This window comes from Opisthocomus hoazin, chromosome 7 (genome assembly GCF_030867145.1).
Source record: "Opisthocomus hoazin isolate bOpiHoa1 chromosome 7, bOpiHoa1.hap1, whole genome shotgun sequence".
Classification (NCBI taxonomy): domain Eukaryota; kingdom Metazoa; phylum Chordata; class Aves; order Opisthocomiformes; family Opisthocomidae; genus Opisthocomus; species Opisthocomus hoazin.
The window spans coordinates 10,833,274-10,849,186 of NC_134420.1; the positions used below are offsets into that span (position 1 = coordinate 10,833,274).

Sequence of the window (15,913 nt, forward strand, 5' to 3'; positions counted from 1 at the left end):
GTGCTTTCTTCCTCTGATTGTGGATGGGTTTTTGAGGACAATGGGAGAGGAGCTTGGAACTTAGGTATGTTTGTCACAGCATATTTGTTCAGTTCTTTGCAACAACTTTCCTGCTGAACAGGACCAAAATAAAACTAATACAGGCCTTACTCCTATAAATAAATTATTATTGTAATTTAATTATCTTTTGAGTATTTTTTTTATGTTAATATTAACCAGCCTTTTGGTCTGGTTATATTAGGGCTGTCCTGGTTGCACTGTAACTTGCACAGTATGGTATTACTACCACACTAAATAAAGTTAGACACAAATTTGGAGTTTACAAAATGCATGACTTGATAACAACAATATTAGGAAAATTTTTCCTAAGCAGGAACTTAAAAATGTCTCTGGCAGTGTAATATTTATATCGCCACATTTTGTCAGGCATACATAGTAACACCTAAGTACTCAATTCAAACAGAAGCATATTCCTTGCAGAAGATCCTACCCTCTATGCTTAATTCTTCTCCTTAAAGCTATTTCTTGATAATACAGTACACCTTTAGTGACAATCCATTGCTTAAGCCATGTGGCTCAGTGATTTTAAACTAGTTAAGGTGTGCAATAATCCTGTCTGTGCTCTGTTACATAGACCTTGGTTCTGTTAAGAAACTGAATTTATAGTAAGGCCCTGACCTCCAGTCAGAGCATGTTGCCTGTTCCACTGCAGTTACCCAGACAGATGCAGATTCTGTGGTGCAGTCACAGTTTGCGGTACTCTTTGAAGAACATTCCCTCATTGAGTTGAACCTTGAAGCCCCAACAGCAAAATTTACAATGTTTGAAACTCTTAAGAATGTTGCCCTTCGGTTACAGAAAATAGAGGTAAGCAGGGTGGAACAGCCAGGGCACTGGGAAAGGCTCACTGTTAGAAAATCTGTCTTTCAAAATTAAGATAACATTTACAAGTAACCAGTGTTACAGAGTAGTAGTTAATTCCCTACAAATCAAAATGAAAGTGTGAGAAGACAGGGCTTGTTTTTCAGACTCAGAGAAGGATTTGCATGCCAAGAAGTATGTCTCCTTCCTGGTTCTGCCTGCAAGCTTTCCTTTAATTACTCGCACTGGCTTATGAACAGACTGAATTTCACAATCATCTGTGATCTATTGCTCCAAAACCTACAACTTCTAGAACTGGAAAAGACTGAAGAAATTGCAGGCTCTGTTTCCACTTTCACGATGTTTTTCTGTATGATGCCTGGTGTAATTTTTGGAAAAGCATTAACAAAATATTTCTGTTATTGTAGCATTTGATAAAAAATACACTGCACTATAGGTCAAGATTACTTTTCAAAGGCAAGACAAAGTTTGTGGATAAGTATATTATGGCATAATTCCTAATACTGTATTCAATGCAAGTGATCTTTTCTTTCCAAAGGAGTTCATTTATGCGGAGGCATTACATGTTTCTTGGAATCTGTATCTAAAACAATTGTATAGTGATTCTTTTACCTATTAACTTCTTGATAAGAACTGATAAAAGGTTTTAAAATGTTCATTCAGGATGATCAAGTGTGGAATGGAAACTCTTGTGTTTGGTAGTAGCAGTAAAGCATTTACAGTACTCACGTAATGAATTACCTAGTCACCAAATGGAGCGCTGGAGTTGAATACAGAATGATTTTGATGTGGTTGACAATATCTAAGAATAACAAGATACACAGTTAAAAAACCAGATGCCTGACTGGCTTCTTTATGGTCAGAGAAAAATGAGTGATTCAATGAATCTATCTTCTCCTAAAAGTTTGTGAGCAATTCATGTGAAATAGCCTCTCAATCAAAGTTTGCCAGAGTGACAAATTCCCCAAATTGCCAAAAGCTGGCTTATGAAATTCTGCTCCCCTCAGAGTTGTGTGGTTAGAAGCATGAGAAAGAATTCCACAGCTACAAATCTCAATACCTCAGAGCTGGGGAAGCTGAACACTTAAATTTTGGAAGTTTTTCTTCCTCAGAATGGGAAGGATAAGTGAAATCTTTGCTTCCTGTTCCCCAGGTTGTAGTTATCAAGCTCCAGCTGACCACTGGGAAAATTTCAGAGATCAGTTATTCCTCCTGCAATGTTAAGTGCAGGTGTTAGCCAAGAGGAATTTCTCTTGGATGTGCTGACATCATTTTAGCCTGTAGGACTTCTTACAGCATCACCTTCTCAAACAGCACTTTGATCCTCCCACAGTCAGAGTGGGTCAGTGACACAGCGTTTGTTGCAGCAGGCCTGCTTCCAAGTATGATCCATCAAGAGACACAAAACAGGGTGAGTCACATGAGCTATCTTGATATTGTCACAACCTTTATTAGCTTTACAGCTACCACAAAACACTGATCTTTAGAATGGGAAACATGATAGTTGATGAAGTCAAATCAGGGTTAAAAGCTAGTTATTACTGACACAGGGCCCATAATATCAGCTTTTTCATTCTTTGACAGCAGCTCTTGCCAATAACAGCACAAGGAAAAGACCTGTTTCTGAATGAATGTACATGATTTTACTTCCTTTCATGAGCTGAGAAGAGCTAAAGTGAAGATGCCTCTCTTGAACAAGGGTTTGGACCAAATGGACCTGTAGAAATCCCTTCCAATATAACATTTTTCTAAAGCTGTGTGACAGCAAATCTTTTTGTCCTGCATGTCTCCCCTGCTAACTCATGAAGCTACATGAAGTGACTGCATAGGCTGTGGGCATTGATCTGTAGAGCAGCTAGCTCAGAGACAAACACTAAGCTGTGAGGTGTTGTTTCAAGGTATTTTCACTTGCCTATGTCATCCACCATCCTTCATTTTTTGGTGACTGACACAGAAGGAGCCAATCTGGGAAAGCAGAGAAGCTATTGCACAAAGCTAAGTGCACAAGATACACATGTTGCACAACAGCTGTATTTCCCTCCCCTGTAAAACCTAAAATGTAGCTTTCAACTTGCTGGATAACTTTTTTCAGTCAAGAATGAAATATTAGGTTACAGGAGATGGGTCTATAAAAATACCAGTTCACTGCTCAGTCAAAAAAATGCAAATCAAATTCCAGAAATCATTTACTACAATCCTTTATTCACCATATTTTTTTAAAAGAGCTGGATTTCCTTTTTAGCAAAAAGATGCTTTGTGACTGCAAACGGGGTTTGCTCGTTTTTACGATCTTTCTGAAACCCCAATACCATTGACAAAGGAAAGGGTTGTAAATCATTCTATCAATGAAGCAGGTGGACCTGAGGGATCTTAGTCGTCTGCGCAAGGCACAGGAAGAAATATTATTACTCTGCTTCTGGTGGAGACTGCCCCATTAACATAGAGACTTCACTCCTATCACACTTGAGTTTATGGAAGCTAGAAAGCTGCATAAAACCTTGCCCTGATTAACCAGTGTTCTTTCTGTGAACCACTCTGTGGGTGTCCTTCTGCAGACCAAAGGAAGGGCACAGAGATCTTTTGCGACTTGTCAATGATACCCGCAAATCACTGCAAAGCATAAAATAGAACAAAGGTATTCCAGTGCCTCATCCTGTACCTTGTCACTTAAATGTGTTTCATCTCCAAGGACTGACTGCTTGGAGACCACATTTACACTTGCAAACTTTGGTCATATAGCAACAAATGTAGTGACCTGAATCTTGTATGCAGGTGATCGTCTATTTTTTTCAGAAATGTTTCAGAATGAGAGTTCAGCCTTTGCTTGTGTAACTGTAGATCCCCAAAGGTATGCTTTCTCTGTAGCTCCTGTTATGGGTAGGGAAAATTGTTATTATTGCTTCATATTGTCTCTCTTTCCTTGGAACAGGATAATGTGGATCTTGGTGACCTGATGTTTTCACTCTGCTACCTTCCAACAGCTGGTAGACTAACTATTACAATAATAAAGGCAAGAAATTTAAAGGCGATGGATATCACAGGAGCATCAGGTAGGAAAGAATTTAGTGCTTAATGTGGATTTCTGTCCCATTTTTCACCTGAGTCACAGAACTCAGCACTTTCAATTCCGAGAATGATTTTGAGAAGAAGGTTCTTATACTGCAAGGTCTTGAGTTACCTGTGTACAGGAGTTTCTGATAAGTAAATAACATATTTTAGTTTGTTCTGTTGTAACCAACAGTTTAAAATAATCTGCTCTTAAAAAGACAGCAAGATAATTATTTCTAAAGCCACTGTGATTCAGAATAGCACAAGTTGGGCAACCTGCATTCGTGACACTGGGAATTTGTTGTACAGCAGACTATTTGTTACGGCTACGGCACAGAGGCAGACTGACCCTCTCTGGCAGTCTCCAGGAGCCACTGAGCCAATTCTACTGTTGTTAGCATATGGACAAAACAGTGATCGTCCGTCTCCTTTCAGCAACGCTTTCAAAATTTGATGATGATAACAAGAAACTAATGTAAATATGAGTTCATAGATGACTTCTCGATACTAGCAGGGAGTTGTAGAGCTCCCAGAAAGGAGCTGCAAAGAAATAGCTTTTTTTACTATATTCAGGAGTTTAAAAATAATTGTCGTTCTCTTGAGAAATATAAACCACTAATTGTTACACTTTGAATTATATTTAACTATACATCAGTAAATCCCACTATGTAAAATATTGTCATCTTCTGTCTGTCCTACAAATCTGTACAAGTAATAAGGCTGTTATAAATAGGCTGATACACAGGCTGTTGTATAAAACAGTCATGTATAACACAGTTCAGTGGATATTTTAATACCCGTTGAGAAGTCGGTACACAACAAGGAGCTTCTTGATCCTAAATTCTTCATTATAAGCAGTGAACCAGGTAAAGGTTTCAAAGCTCCACTGCCTCCCAGGCATTCCCTGGTAATAGAGAAGCTCAAATTCCTGTCAGGTCCAGGTGACTCATTCTGCAAGCAGGTGTGGGCATACAAGAAGGCTGCTCCCTTCACTTTCCATTTATGTTTGCTTAAAAACAACAAAAGAAAACCAACGTTGTTCTTATGATTCACACAGATCCCTACGTGAAGGTTTCTTTAATGTGTGAAGGAAGGCGACTAAAGAAAAGAAAAACTTCCACCAAGAGGAATACCCTTAATCCTGTTTACAATGAAGCCATAGTGTTTGACGTCCCTCCAGAAAACATTGACCAAATTAACTTGTCGATAGCTGTTATGGATTATGACCGGTGAGATACCTGTAGCTGTAAAATAACATCATCTATTGGCTTATAAGATCTTGCACAGTAGATTTGCTTCCAGAACCAAAGTTATCATTTTTTTCCCAATAAATCGGAAATTAATATCACGTTGACTTTGGTAGAAGACTAAAATTTCTTGTATTGCCAGGCAGAATTTCCTTTCTAAATTTTAAAATACAGATTTGCATCCATTACTGACATAACTAAGCTGCAAATATGCTTACCAGAATGGAAATAACTGAACATATAATCAGACAGTCCACACACTGATGTTCTGTTTGTGCACAATTACGCTAAACCCTTAGACACACGCCTCCATTTCTAAAATTGTGGCCTAGAGTTTACTTGTATTTGCAACTAATTAAAGAACACAAGCAAAGAACTTTTCACATTCTTCATGCAAAAATAAGAAACAAATGCACAGACACACAGTATATGCAATAATGGGGAAAATACTAAATTATTCTGATTAGTGGGGAAAGCAAAGAGCAAACCTATGTATTTTATAGTTTGTTACATTTTTCAGGCAAGAATTAATTCGAAAAATCTGTGATTGATGTTTCTAATGATATATGTAAATGGTGTGATTCTAAAGGTAAAATTTTAAGAAAAAAAATATTATGGAACATTTTCACAGTGTAGGTCACAATGAGGTCATTGGAGTATGTCAAGTAGGCAACGATGCAGAAAGTCTAGGTCGCGACCACTGGAACGAAATGCTCTCATACCCTCGGAAACCCATTGCTCACTGGCATCCTCTTGCAGAGGTAAGACTTTTATTTCTTGCTTCCCTATTACTGTAATTGTGAAAACTCTTCCATATAGCATCAGAAGTCGGATAAAATTTTATGAACAAAACCAAGATCCACATGCATGCGCTAAACCCTAGAAAAGAGCTTGGAAACACCAATATTTGAAGTCAAACATAACAGACAAGTTACATCTGCTCCTTTCAAGTTTAGGGCAACAGAAAATAATTAATGGCTTTAATATATACATGAAAACACCAAACATTATACATTGGATTAAGGGTTTGGTTTTGTTTTTTAAGTAGCATCTTGGGTAACTTTCACTGATAATTAATATAAAGAAATGGACCTTGTTTACAGAACAACCAAGACATATTTTATATATATATATAACAACCTTATTTGACTTATTCTCTTGTAAGAGCATATCATCCATGCCACTAGCACATGTCAAGGGATGCCTAACTGCACTGAAAACAAAATGTTTAAGTGTCTCTGGAGATCTGAGGCGTTGATAAGAAGCCACACAATCAGAAAAGCTTTTCAAGGTTCCTATGTTTTTTTTGTTTTGTTTTGTTTTGTTTTTTGTCTTTAGGGCCCTATTCAGCAGAAATGTTATGCAGGTCTTCTGCGCTTGGATGGCTGCCGAAGAGGCTTCCTCACCCTTTTAACCTATTCAGCAGAAATTTGGCATTCCTGTTGAACTCTTTCTTAGCCATATCCTCAGGGGCTATTCCAGAGAGTCCAGTGGGGTAAAGATGTCCTTTTAATCCCTCTGTCTAATCCTCTCCCAAACACAGGGAATGCTAATCTTGATTCAAGAGACACAAAAATTCATCAAAGGTGTAACTAAATTGCTTCCTAAGAGTTACCATGACTTACTTTTATTGTTGCTGTCACTGGCTAAAGTCAGGCAGTAATCCCAGTCTAAAGAGACTACTATGTTTATAAACAGCCATAATGTTACCTCCAATGCTGAAAGACAGGAAAGACCACCGTAGAATATCTAGCCGCAAATAATGCCTTAAGCACCTAAAAGACAGAGGCAGACACTTTGCAGCCTCTCTGAGTATACTTTATGCATTAGAGTGCAGCCATGCTACTAGAATGCAGCTGAGGACTTTACCTACTTGGTTGTAAGCACTAACCCTAGGCAGTTCCGTAAACAATTGTCAGGCAACAAGAAGATGTCTCAAAATGGCAAAAATACAACAGTATTGCCCTGTGTCCATAAGCAGTTGCTTTTACTGGTGCATGGGGACCACAGCAACACAGTTTCAGCAGGGAGACCTCTGAGTGCTCACAGGCTCTGTTGCAGTGGGAACGCATCATGCCTTTTCAGAGCATGGGTGCTGCCAACGTGCAAGTACGCTGTGAGAGAAGATCGAGCAAAGTGAGGGAGCTCTGCCTCTATGTTTGTGCCCTCAATGACAAGCTAGCTGCTGGCTGAAGTGCCACACTTTAAATGCCTACCTGGGCATTTGGGAGCTGGGTTTAGAAAACACATCACCTGCTCTCATCTGTAGCCAAGCATTGATAAGGAACGGCTTGACAAAGCATGTGACGAGTAGTGTAATGGTTACTATTTCCCAGAATACAAGAAGTGTCTCTTAGCAGAAGTTGTCTGCATCCTTACATCCAACCTGTCTTCCCTCTTTGATAAATTTTATTACAGCCAGAGCCCACAATTAGGTTTTGACAGCTCTTCCCTTTTACAGGCATCCTGTTCTTTTCATACATGCCTGGCTAACTTCTTTAGATTTCATTACTGTGGATTGCTTTTCATGTCACTGAGCTAAACAGAGACATATTTTTTTCCTTCCCAGGAATCAAGTGGGGGAGGGTGTCCAGCGCATCCAGGCTGTGCAGAGAAATATATACACAGCATATCATTTTGGTTCCTGAATCAGGATTAGACTCAGCGAGAGCTTCTGGAACCTCTGTGGCCACAGCCATAGGACCCTGAATATTTGCTGAATAGGACCCTCAGTCTTCTACTGTGTGAAGAGCTATTGGTTTCAAGTAGCGTAATGTTATCCACTTGTAGCTGTAATTCTCCAGCTGACACTCTTGCTACTGATAGATTATTTGTATGGTTGTAAACATTACCCAAATTCAAGTCATAATTCCTGTTCATTAGAATAACCCAGGTTTTACAAGCAACATTATAGTAATGAAAAGCAACAAATACGGGAAGCAGCAGCGAATATGGTTCTTGTATTTGCAAAAAACGTGCAGTATTGTGAATGGATAGTTTTCTAAATAATTGTTTTTCAAGAATGATTGTCATCAGATTTATTTTTTGATGACAAGTTGTGTCCTCAGTCTCAGTTGGTGCCTCCTTTCACCTTACAGGAAAACAAATTAATAAGGTTCTTTTCAGAAATCCTTCAAATCTGAAAAACTGGAAAAAAGTTCTGTTGGGTGAGAACAAGATGCATATGGTATTTGTAATGACAGTATGTTCTTTTAGAAACAAGATAACCATCTGTATAACATGGAGGCTGTTAGTCCTCAACCTTTGTAGATGATTTTCCAGTCAATGTTTCTTCATTGTGTCCATGAGACTGCAAAGCATTGGAAGCATATCACAGGCGGCTATGCTCTGTCATACACGCAAGCACACACAGGTGCGTGCGTGTGCACACGCCCCACACCCCAATGTCATTTGGAAACACTGTTCCAAATACTTAGTGCCTGTGAAGTCTGTCTTTATTATTTGTAGTAGAAATAACAGGGCTATGTCACATAATGGTATATTGTAAATGCTGACAAATTCTGACCATTATAAAAATGATCAAAGCACAGAACTCTTTCACATGATGAAAGCTATGCCGCAGAACAAGAGCCCCTGTCGTAAATTTTGCCACTTATTTAGTCATGCATGGAGTTCTCTCTGCCTTCAGACTGCTAGAGAGAATTTGATTCAAGTTTTTACATGGGGAATTTTTTTTTTTTTTAAATACAAGTGCAAAGTACGGGTATTTTATACAATCTAGTTGCCTGCTACATACTTACAGATAGGGACCCATTGTCTTTATATACAGTTCGGATAAGTTTATGTGCACACACATTGCTTCATATTTTGTATGTGTGGAACGCTCACCAAGCATTCTGGGTTTGCAATTTTGCTGACACAAATACGCATGCACAGATTGAAGAAAATATTTGAAATTTTGATCCAAAATCTGAAAAATTAGTTTTATAACCTGTCAATTGAGGATCTTCCAGAAAATCAGAATTGCTAATGGGTGAAGCACAGCTTGGCACTTGCAGGAAATCTTGTATTTGTTGTAAATGTGTGCTGCAGCAGTCCTGTAAGTACCATGGTTTTCAAAAATCTCATGCCATGCTATGGAGAATACAGCTACCACATACAAGGACACCCCTGGCAAACTAAACACTGCTTCAAAACCTGCCCAAGTGGAATTTCAGATGGGCAACTGAGCATTTCCAGAAGAATGAAAAATACAAATATAAAGTTGCCCTGGCAAAACTATTTCACTACACTTACAACTGAAGCTTTGTATCAGCAGGGCAGTGATACAATACAATGTTCTACAATTGTGCAGCAGACTCATTTTGTGTCCATGGAAGAGTGCAGAAGCCTTACTAAGACTTGTATCTAGAAACTCAAAGGGGCATCAACTGAAAAGTAATATCATTGCAATTGCCAGTGGATTATGGTTTTAATACCATCCTCAGTTTTTTTCATGCTCAAAGGTCTGGCATCAAGAAAATGATTTTGAACACAGTTCTATTAAAAAAAAAAAAACCTATGTCAGTGAGCATTTAAAGTGGAATCCAGCACACCTCAAAGGATGAGGAAGAAAACCTAATTTTTTATTAAATTCTCCTAGTTGTTACTGACTCATGACTTGCAAACTGTTACTCAGGCTGTGGCATTACTATGTGCTTTTTACAAATATCTGCTTTATCATAGCAGTGCGTATATGGAATGATAGTTATTTTCTATATTTGGATATTTCACTCGTCACCTTTATACTCCACTAAACCAATGATGTTCCCTACACCTGGAATATTTTCATGATATTGTTCTGGTGGCCCAGTACACTGCTGCTGTCTTTGGACTGTAGTACAATAATACGACTAGCTGCAAGATGACCTGGAAATCCAGAGAAAACTATGATCCCCAATACTGTTCATTTTTTCTTTTCTGAACTATGATTCTCAGAGGTAAATTAGTAGAACGCTCACAAGAATAATTCCAAACCCACAACCCTCATTTGTTTTCTTATTTCCTATGAATGCATAATTAACAATGTATGACAAGTATTGTAATTCTGAAATACAAAAGGAAGTCCCTTAGAAATGCATCTCAGCAAGATTTTAATCCCATTTCACTCATTAACAATGTTCTATTAAACTGTTACATTTAGTTTTCCATAACAAACCACCATTTCAGATGCTTTTTTATAAAAAAGCAGTGTCAATGGGAGAGCCTTCCAAGCTACTGACACTGAGGCACAGTATAGTGGGCAGTTGTGTGATATTCCCATGTGAAAATACTCACAGCAGAATCCTCCCAGAGTAGAGTGCTGAAATATTTCTTTATCTTTTTCCACTGAAATCACAAGACATTAAAAGCATTCTGTTCTCTTTTGTTTCATGTTTCCCTGTAAATAATCCTGGCAGTGGACAAACACACATGCATATCAATCTGGGGAAGCATGGACTAGCAGAACAGAAAGCAAAATTATAGTATAAAAGACTCAGTGCTCAAACTGTTCCTACCAGTCAATGCATGCTTCAGCTTTCTGTGCTAACACAAAGGTTATTTTAGTCCACCCTTCTTGGCTTGAGGGGATAGTTGTTGGAGAGTTTTTTTGTTGGTTTTGTTCTTTTTTTGTTTGGTTGGTTTGGTTTGCTTTCATTTGTGTGTTTTTAAACACCAAATATCATATGTAGCTATTTTCACATGAGCACCCAAAGTCAGAGGCACAAGAGACATATTTACATGTTTATCACTTGGCAACATTAGAGCACTGAGGGGACCTATTTGCCATTGAAAAGAAATAGCTGCAAACTCTCTTTTAGTTTAAAAGAAACAAACAATAAATGAGAAGGGAAAAAAGAGGATTGGAAATTCTGTTGAAAAAATGTTTGACCCAGTTAGAAATCTATCTGAAATTACTTTACTGTTAATGCATTTTGTTTGAACAGAAAGAAGTGAAAAAACATAACTAGGTGACACAGTCTAAAGTGTCATCAATTAAATGCTTTTTTCCCTTTAGAACAGTGCATTGTCAAATGATAGCATCTCAGTATCAAGTGAGAAAACAATGTCTTTCTTATGTACAAGGAAAAAACATGTAGAGAAAGTAATCCACAATACTGCAGAATTTAATAGAAGCCCTCTGTGCTGGGAAAAATGGCAGCAGGACACACTTCGTAACAGCGTCGCCTTGAGTCTTGCTGTAATTAGTGCAAGGCCTTGCTTGCAACCATAATTCTGTTCTGAAGTGACAGCCTTACAATGAAGCAAGCTGTGCAGGGTGTAAATTGTCCTGTAAGGGCACTGCATATTCAGGGCGGAGTAGTTTTAAGAGCTGCGTTTACAGTTAATTTCCAATACAGTGGGTTGGGCAAGGAACTACAGGTGGAAGTTCTGCAGGGTCCTGCAGTTCTCTGAAAGGACCTCCATCTCCTTGAAGGTCCGTAGAGTGCACTAATCCAGATGGCAGTGACGGATACTGTTCAGGAAAGATATCATCAGGACATGCCTCAACTGCTGACGGAACACAGCACACATGGCACAGAGGGGAAGATGACATGAGGACTTGTAAGCATCTGGGCTGTTTGTTTGTTTGTTTGTTTGTTTGTTTGTTTTGTCTGGGTTTTTTAGTTCCTCCTTCTTTTGCTCAAATGTAGACATTGTAAAACTGGAATGTTTTACTCAGTTGCATGCTGGCCAGCTGTCATTTTTAATACCCATTGCAAGGGTGCGTGAAGAGAGGTGTGTTGTTTTGGTATACTTCTGTTTTTAATAACACATGAACATTGTACTATGCTTTATTATTTCTTGTTCAATAAATAGTCCTGGTATCTCTATGTTTCATGTCTAATTTTGGAGAGTAGAGCCATACCTGTATCAAGGCTCTCTCAATTAGGTGGGCATTTTGTTTGTTTCGTAGAAATAATGCATGATTACTTTCGCAGTGGATTTGAGGGACAAAAATTTCTTAATTTTATAATATGTATTACAATCTTCTAAACACAAGTAAAAATGTACTGTGATTTATTTATATAAATCTAGTCTGAACAAATAAGTTTTGATCTTAATAAAAACTCTGTAAGGAATTGTGCAATTGTAATTTATTACTATTTTGTATTTAGTACATTAAAGTTCAATTCATTATTCAGAAAGACAGCAAACACTTTGGAAATGTTTGAACTCATTTCTTCTCCATAGATGTTGTGTTTTGATAAAATAAATCATAGAATCATACACTGGAAAAGACTTCTAAGGTCATGAAGTCCAACCATCAGTCCAACACCACCATGCCTACTAAACCATATCCCAAAGTGCCACAGCTACACGTTTTTTTGAACATCTCCAGGGATGATGACTCAACCATCAACCAACTCAGTGAAACCAGAGAGACAAAGCTGTTAACATGACAGTTACTTTACAGTACTCAAACATAATTTGGGAGTTTGGATATTGAAACCTCCTCTTATTTCATCCCATGGCCACAATCATCATTATAGAAAGATTTTTAGAGATATCAAACATGAATCTCATATATACTTTATATTAAGAAGAAAATCAAGAAGCTCCAGAAGTGCTTCTACCAAGTGACAGTGTGTTAAATTACCAAAGTTAGTATTTAGCATGGCAGGCTAGCAAAATTAGCAGTCCTTCTGTCAACACCTGACATGTAGCTCAGGGAAATTCCCAGGGGTCCCCCGGCAGAGCCCAGAAACAAATGGAAAAGAGAACACAGACGTATCTGATATGACCACACAAACTGCACCTAAAAAGCCAATATTCTTGTCTTTTTTTCTTGCCTTTTTTCACACGAACTGAAATTACATAAGGTAAGGGTTCTACATGTGCATGACATCTAATTAAGTAAGATTTTGTCTGTCTCTTGGGGATAATTTCAGTCTCATCTCATTTGGAAGATCTAGCCTGCTTGCACATACTGCATTAATAAAGGGCTGCTGATATACAAAATGTGGCACAAAACAATAATTTCATGCAACTAAGGAAGAATTTAATATGGTTCTGTTCTCTTCTTAGGTTTATTTGATATCCCAGACACATGGAAAAGAAGTTAGAACATGCCTGTAGTTTTGAAGTTGATATTATCCTTGATAACGGTAACACCATTAGGCCCTAGGTAAACTTCTGGGTTTCTGCATTATGTACAGGTACATGCAAAGGACATGGTGCTCTAGACAGCTGGCATGCTAGGATAACAAGAGATGGAAGATTAACGAAGGACACGTGTAGGCATTTTATCCCTGTGAATGAAAGTAGTGCTAATTATCCCTGTCTGTCCCATCAGCCACTATGAACTATACTACAGCAGAGGAAGTGTATGAACTTCAAAATTATTTTTAATGTCTTTCAAAAATACTGTTATGCATGTTTCTATTTCTTTGTTTTAAAACAAGCAAAAGCCTTTTCCTCTGTCAAAACAGACCCACGCATCTCTCCTTTCAAGACACTTTTCCAGCAGAACCATCCTTTAAGCATTTATATGTAGCCTACACACTTGAAAAAACTCCATTAAGACTGGGACAGCTGAAAGACTGATTACATCAGCCTGTTAACAAACTGAAAGTAAAAAGCCAAAGGTTGAGAATCCTCACTGAAAAAGCTTAATCAATAGCAAATAAGACATCCCGCATAATATTAAACCAAATAAGACATCCCACATAATGTTAAACCTCAAAAGCCTAGTGATCCTGCACAGCTAACATCCAGTCAGATGAAAATTAAGGGAGATGCCTTGTTCATAACAAGCTTTACTAGCAGCTGACTATGACTTTCCACGGGGGGAACACCTAGTGAGGACATGCAACAATTTTTAAAAAGCGCCTGAAGTGACAGAACAGGAGTGCGAGTGCAGAGCAATGTCCCTGAAGAGCCGAAGGCATTGACCGTTACAGTAAGAAATCAGTGACTCAGAAAGTAGCAGAGACACAGAACAGGGCCAAACCTCTGCACCTGAAGACACGATCAAGTTGGCAAACTGTAACTCCAAAAGTAACCTTTCCAGGGAAGGAAATCATGTAGTGTTTTGTACCGCAAACTAATTCCATCCACACCTGACAATATTGTCAGTGAACTTTGTCACGGTGGGCTCTAAAAGCACTTTCTAGTATAAGTAACATGCAAACTTTCATAATACTTGTGGTGTAAATTCTAGGCAAAATAAAGACACATCTCTGCCTTGAAACATAAATTGAATCCTTCCCCTGGGGGGCTTGTGCAAATACGAAGTTCCAGCACTCAGAATTGAAAGCCAAAATTGTCCTAAAGTCTATTTCAAGCCACTGTTTTTATCACCCTGATGGGTATTCTAATGTTGCCATTCAAACAGCATCAAACAATTCACTGGCTATACTTAGGCATTTATCATTTCCAAATTAATTAACCACATGCTTCAGTTTCGTTCCCCACACCATCCAAAAGGTCATGGCCTTAAACCACTTAATAACTTGCAGATAACATGCAGTGGATTTATGTTCCAATACAAACACAAGTAGGAAAATCTGTAAATATTCCATAACATAAGATGTGCCTGAACAGCCAGTCTGGCTCAAAGAGCCTAACTAAAGCAGCTTTAATATTCAAGAATCATGTAGAAGAAATGCCTCATCCTTCTTCCAGAAAACAATCTTTTGATCATACTGCTGGTATTTCCTCACCTCCAGACCTCAGCTCTCCAAACATGATGGCATTTTCAATTCAAAGTGTTTTAATATATACTATGTTTCAGGAAAAGAACATTAAGTACTCAAAAAGTCTTTGCCAAGTCTGGCCCTGGTCCCCTCTCTTCAGTTACCCTTCAGGAATCTCACCAGCTTCTAGCTTAGGCAGACCATGCAACAACATACATAATGTGAAGTTCAAATAACTTTTTAAAGATATTCTGCTTCATTTTGAATTTCATTAGTAAAATCTTACAAGAAAATAAATCTTTTAAATCTAATGGAAAAGGAATCTGGGAGCTACAGGAACTGCAAAAAACTGTAAATCTTATGACTGCACCAATTAGAAACATAGGTACATTTCTGGTCAACAAATAAAATAAGTTTAGGCCATCCTAAATGGTAAAAGACTCCCCAAAGTGGTACTATGCATCAAAGGTAGAAGAAACCTACTGTACACCTGGGAGGATGATTATATTCTGTTCAGTACCACACAGTTCCAGCAACACTAATTGGGAACAAACATTTTGCTACTGTGGATGGTGTTCCTGCTAATGGTAGCAGAAGCTAAAGTTTTCTGTCATATTTTCCCAAATTAATTAATTTCTTGTATCTTTATCCAGTTGTTTGTAAATGTCCCAAGACTTCTCCCCTTTCTGTACTACTTGAACTACTTGAGAAGTGGATTGAAACAGAAGGAGGAGTTCTCAGTGTGACACTGGAGCTGAGTCTCCTCTCTGAGAAAGGACCGGAAGCTGTTTCCTCCTACTCTCATTTTAAATCCACTTTAAATTAAAATTTGTGGTTCAGAACACTTCCATATAATAGGTTGAGCTCACTCAAAAAAGCAATTCCTTCCTTTCACCAGGAGCATCTTCAGGTTTGGCTGTGGGGGTCTGCTGAATCGCTTTTTCATTTCCTCTAACCCGTCTGAGAACTGGAATGCCATTCTCTCCCAACCCCTTTTCTGCTATCACCCTGCTAAGGCAGAACATCACATTTCAGCTAAACCTTTTCAGACAAGTTCTAAGATGCTTTGCCTTGGAAATTCCATTGCAAGTAGAAATAACAACTAAGTTGCATCTA

At 38.2% G+C, this 15,913-nt stretch overlaps 1 protein-coding gene across 4 annotated transcripts in view; it reads left to right on the plus strand.

Moving 5' to 3' along the window:
* LOC104331828 (synaptotagmin-9) overlaps positions 1 to 12,316 on the plus strand; it is a 72,554-nt gene extending 60,238 nt beyond the window's left edge. Inside the window, exons 4-8 of one of the 4 annotated variants that reach the window (XM_075426005.1) lie at positions 3,812 to 3,932; positions 4,988 to 5,159; positions 5,809 to 5,938; positions 6,516 to 6,672; positions 7,747 to 7,832. In XM_075426005.1, coding sequence (XP_075282120.1) covers positions 3,812 to 3,932; positions 4,988 to 5,159; positions 5,809 to 5,938; positions 6,516 to 6,623 — 531 coding nt within the window. In that variant the 3' untranslated portion in view covers positions 6,624 to 6,672; positions 7,747 to 7,832. Of the gene's footprint in view, positions 1 to 3,811; positions 3,933 to 4,987; positions 5,160 to 5,808; positions 5,939 to 6,515; positions 6,673 to 7,746 lie in introns of those variants that run through there. The other 3 variants (XM_075426006.1, XM_075426007.1, XM_075426008.1) reach the window with 3 other exon arrangements.
* The last annotated feature ends 3,597 nt before the right edge of the window (positions 12,317 to 15,913 follow it).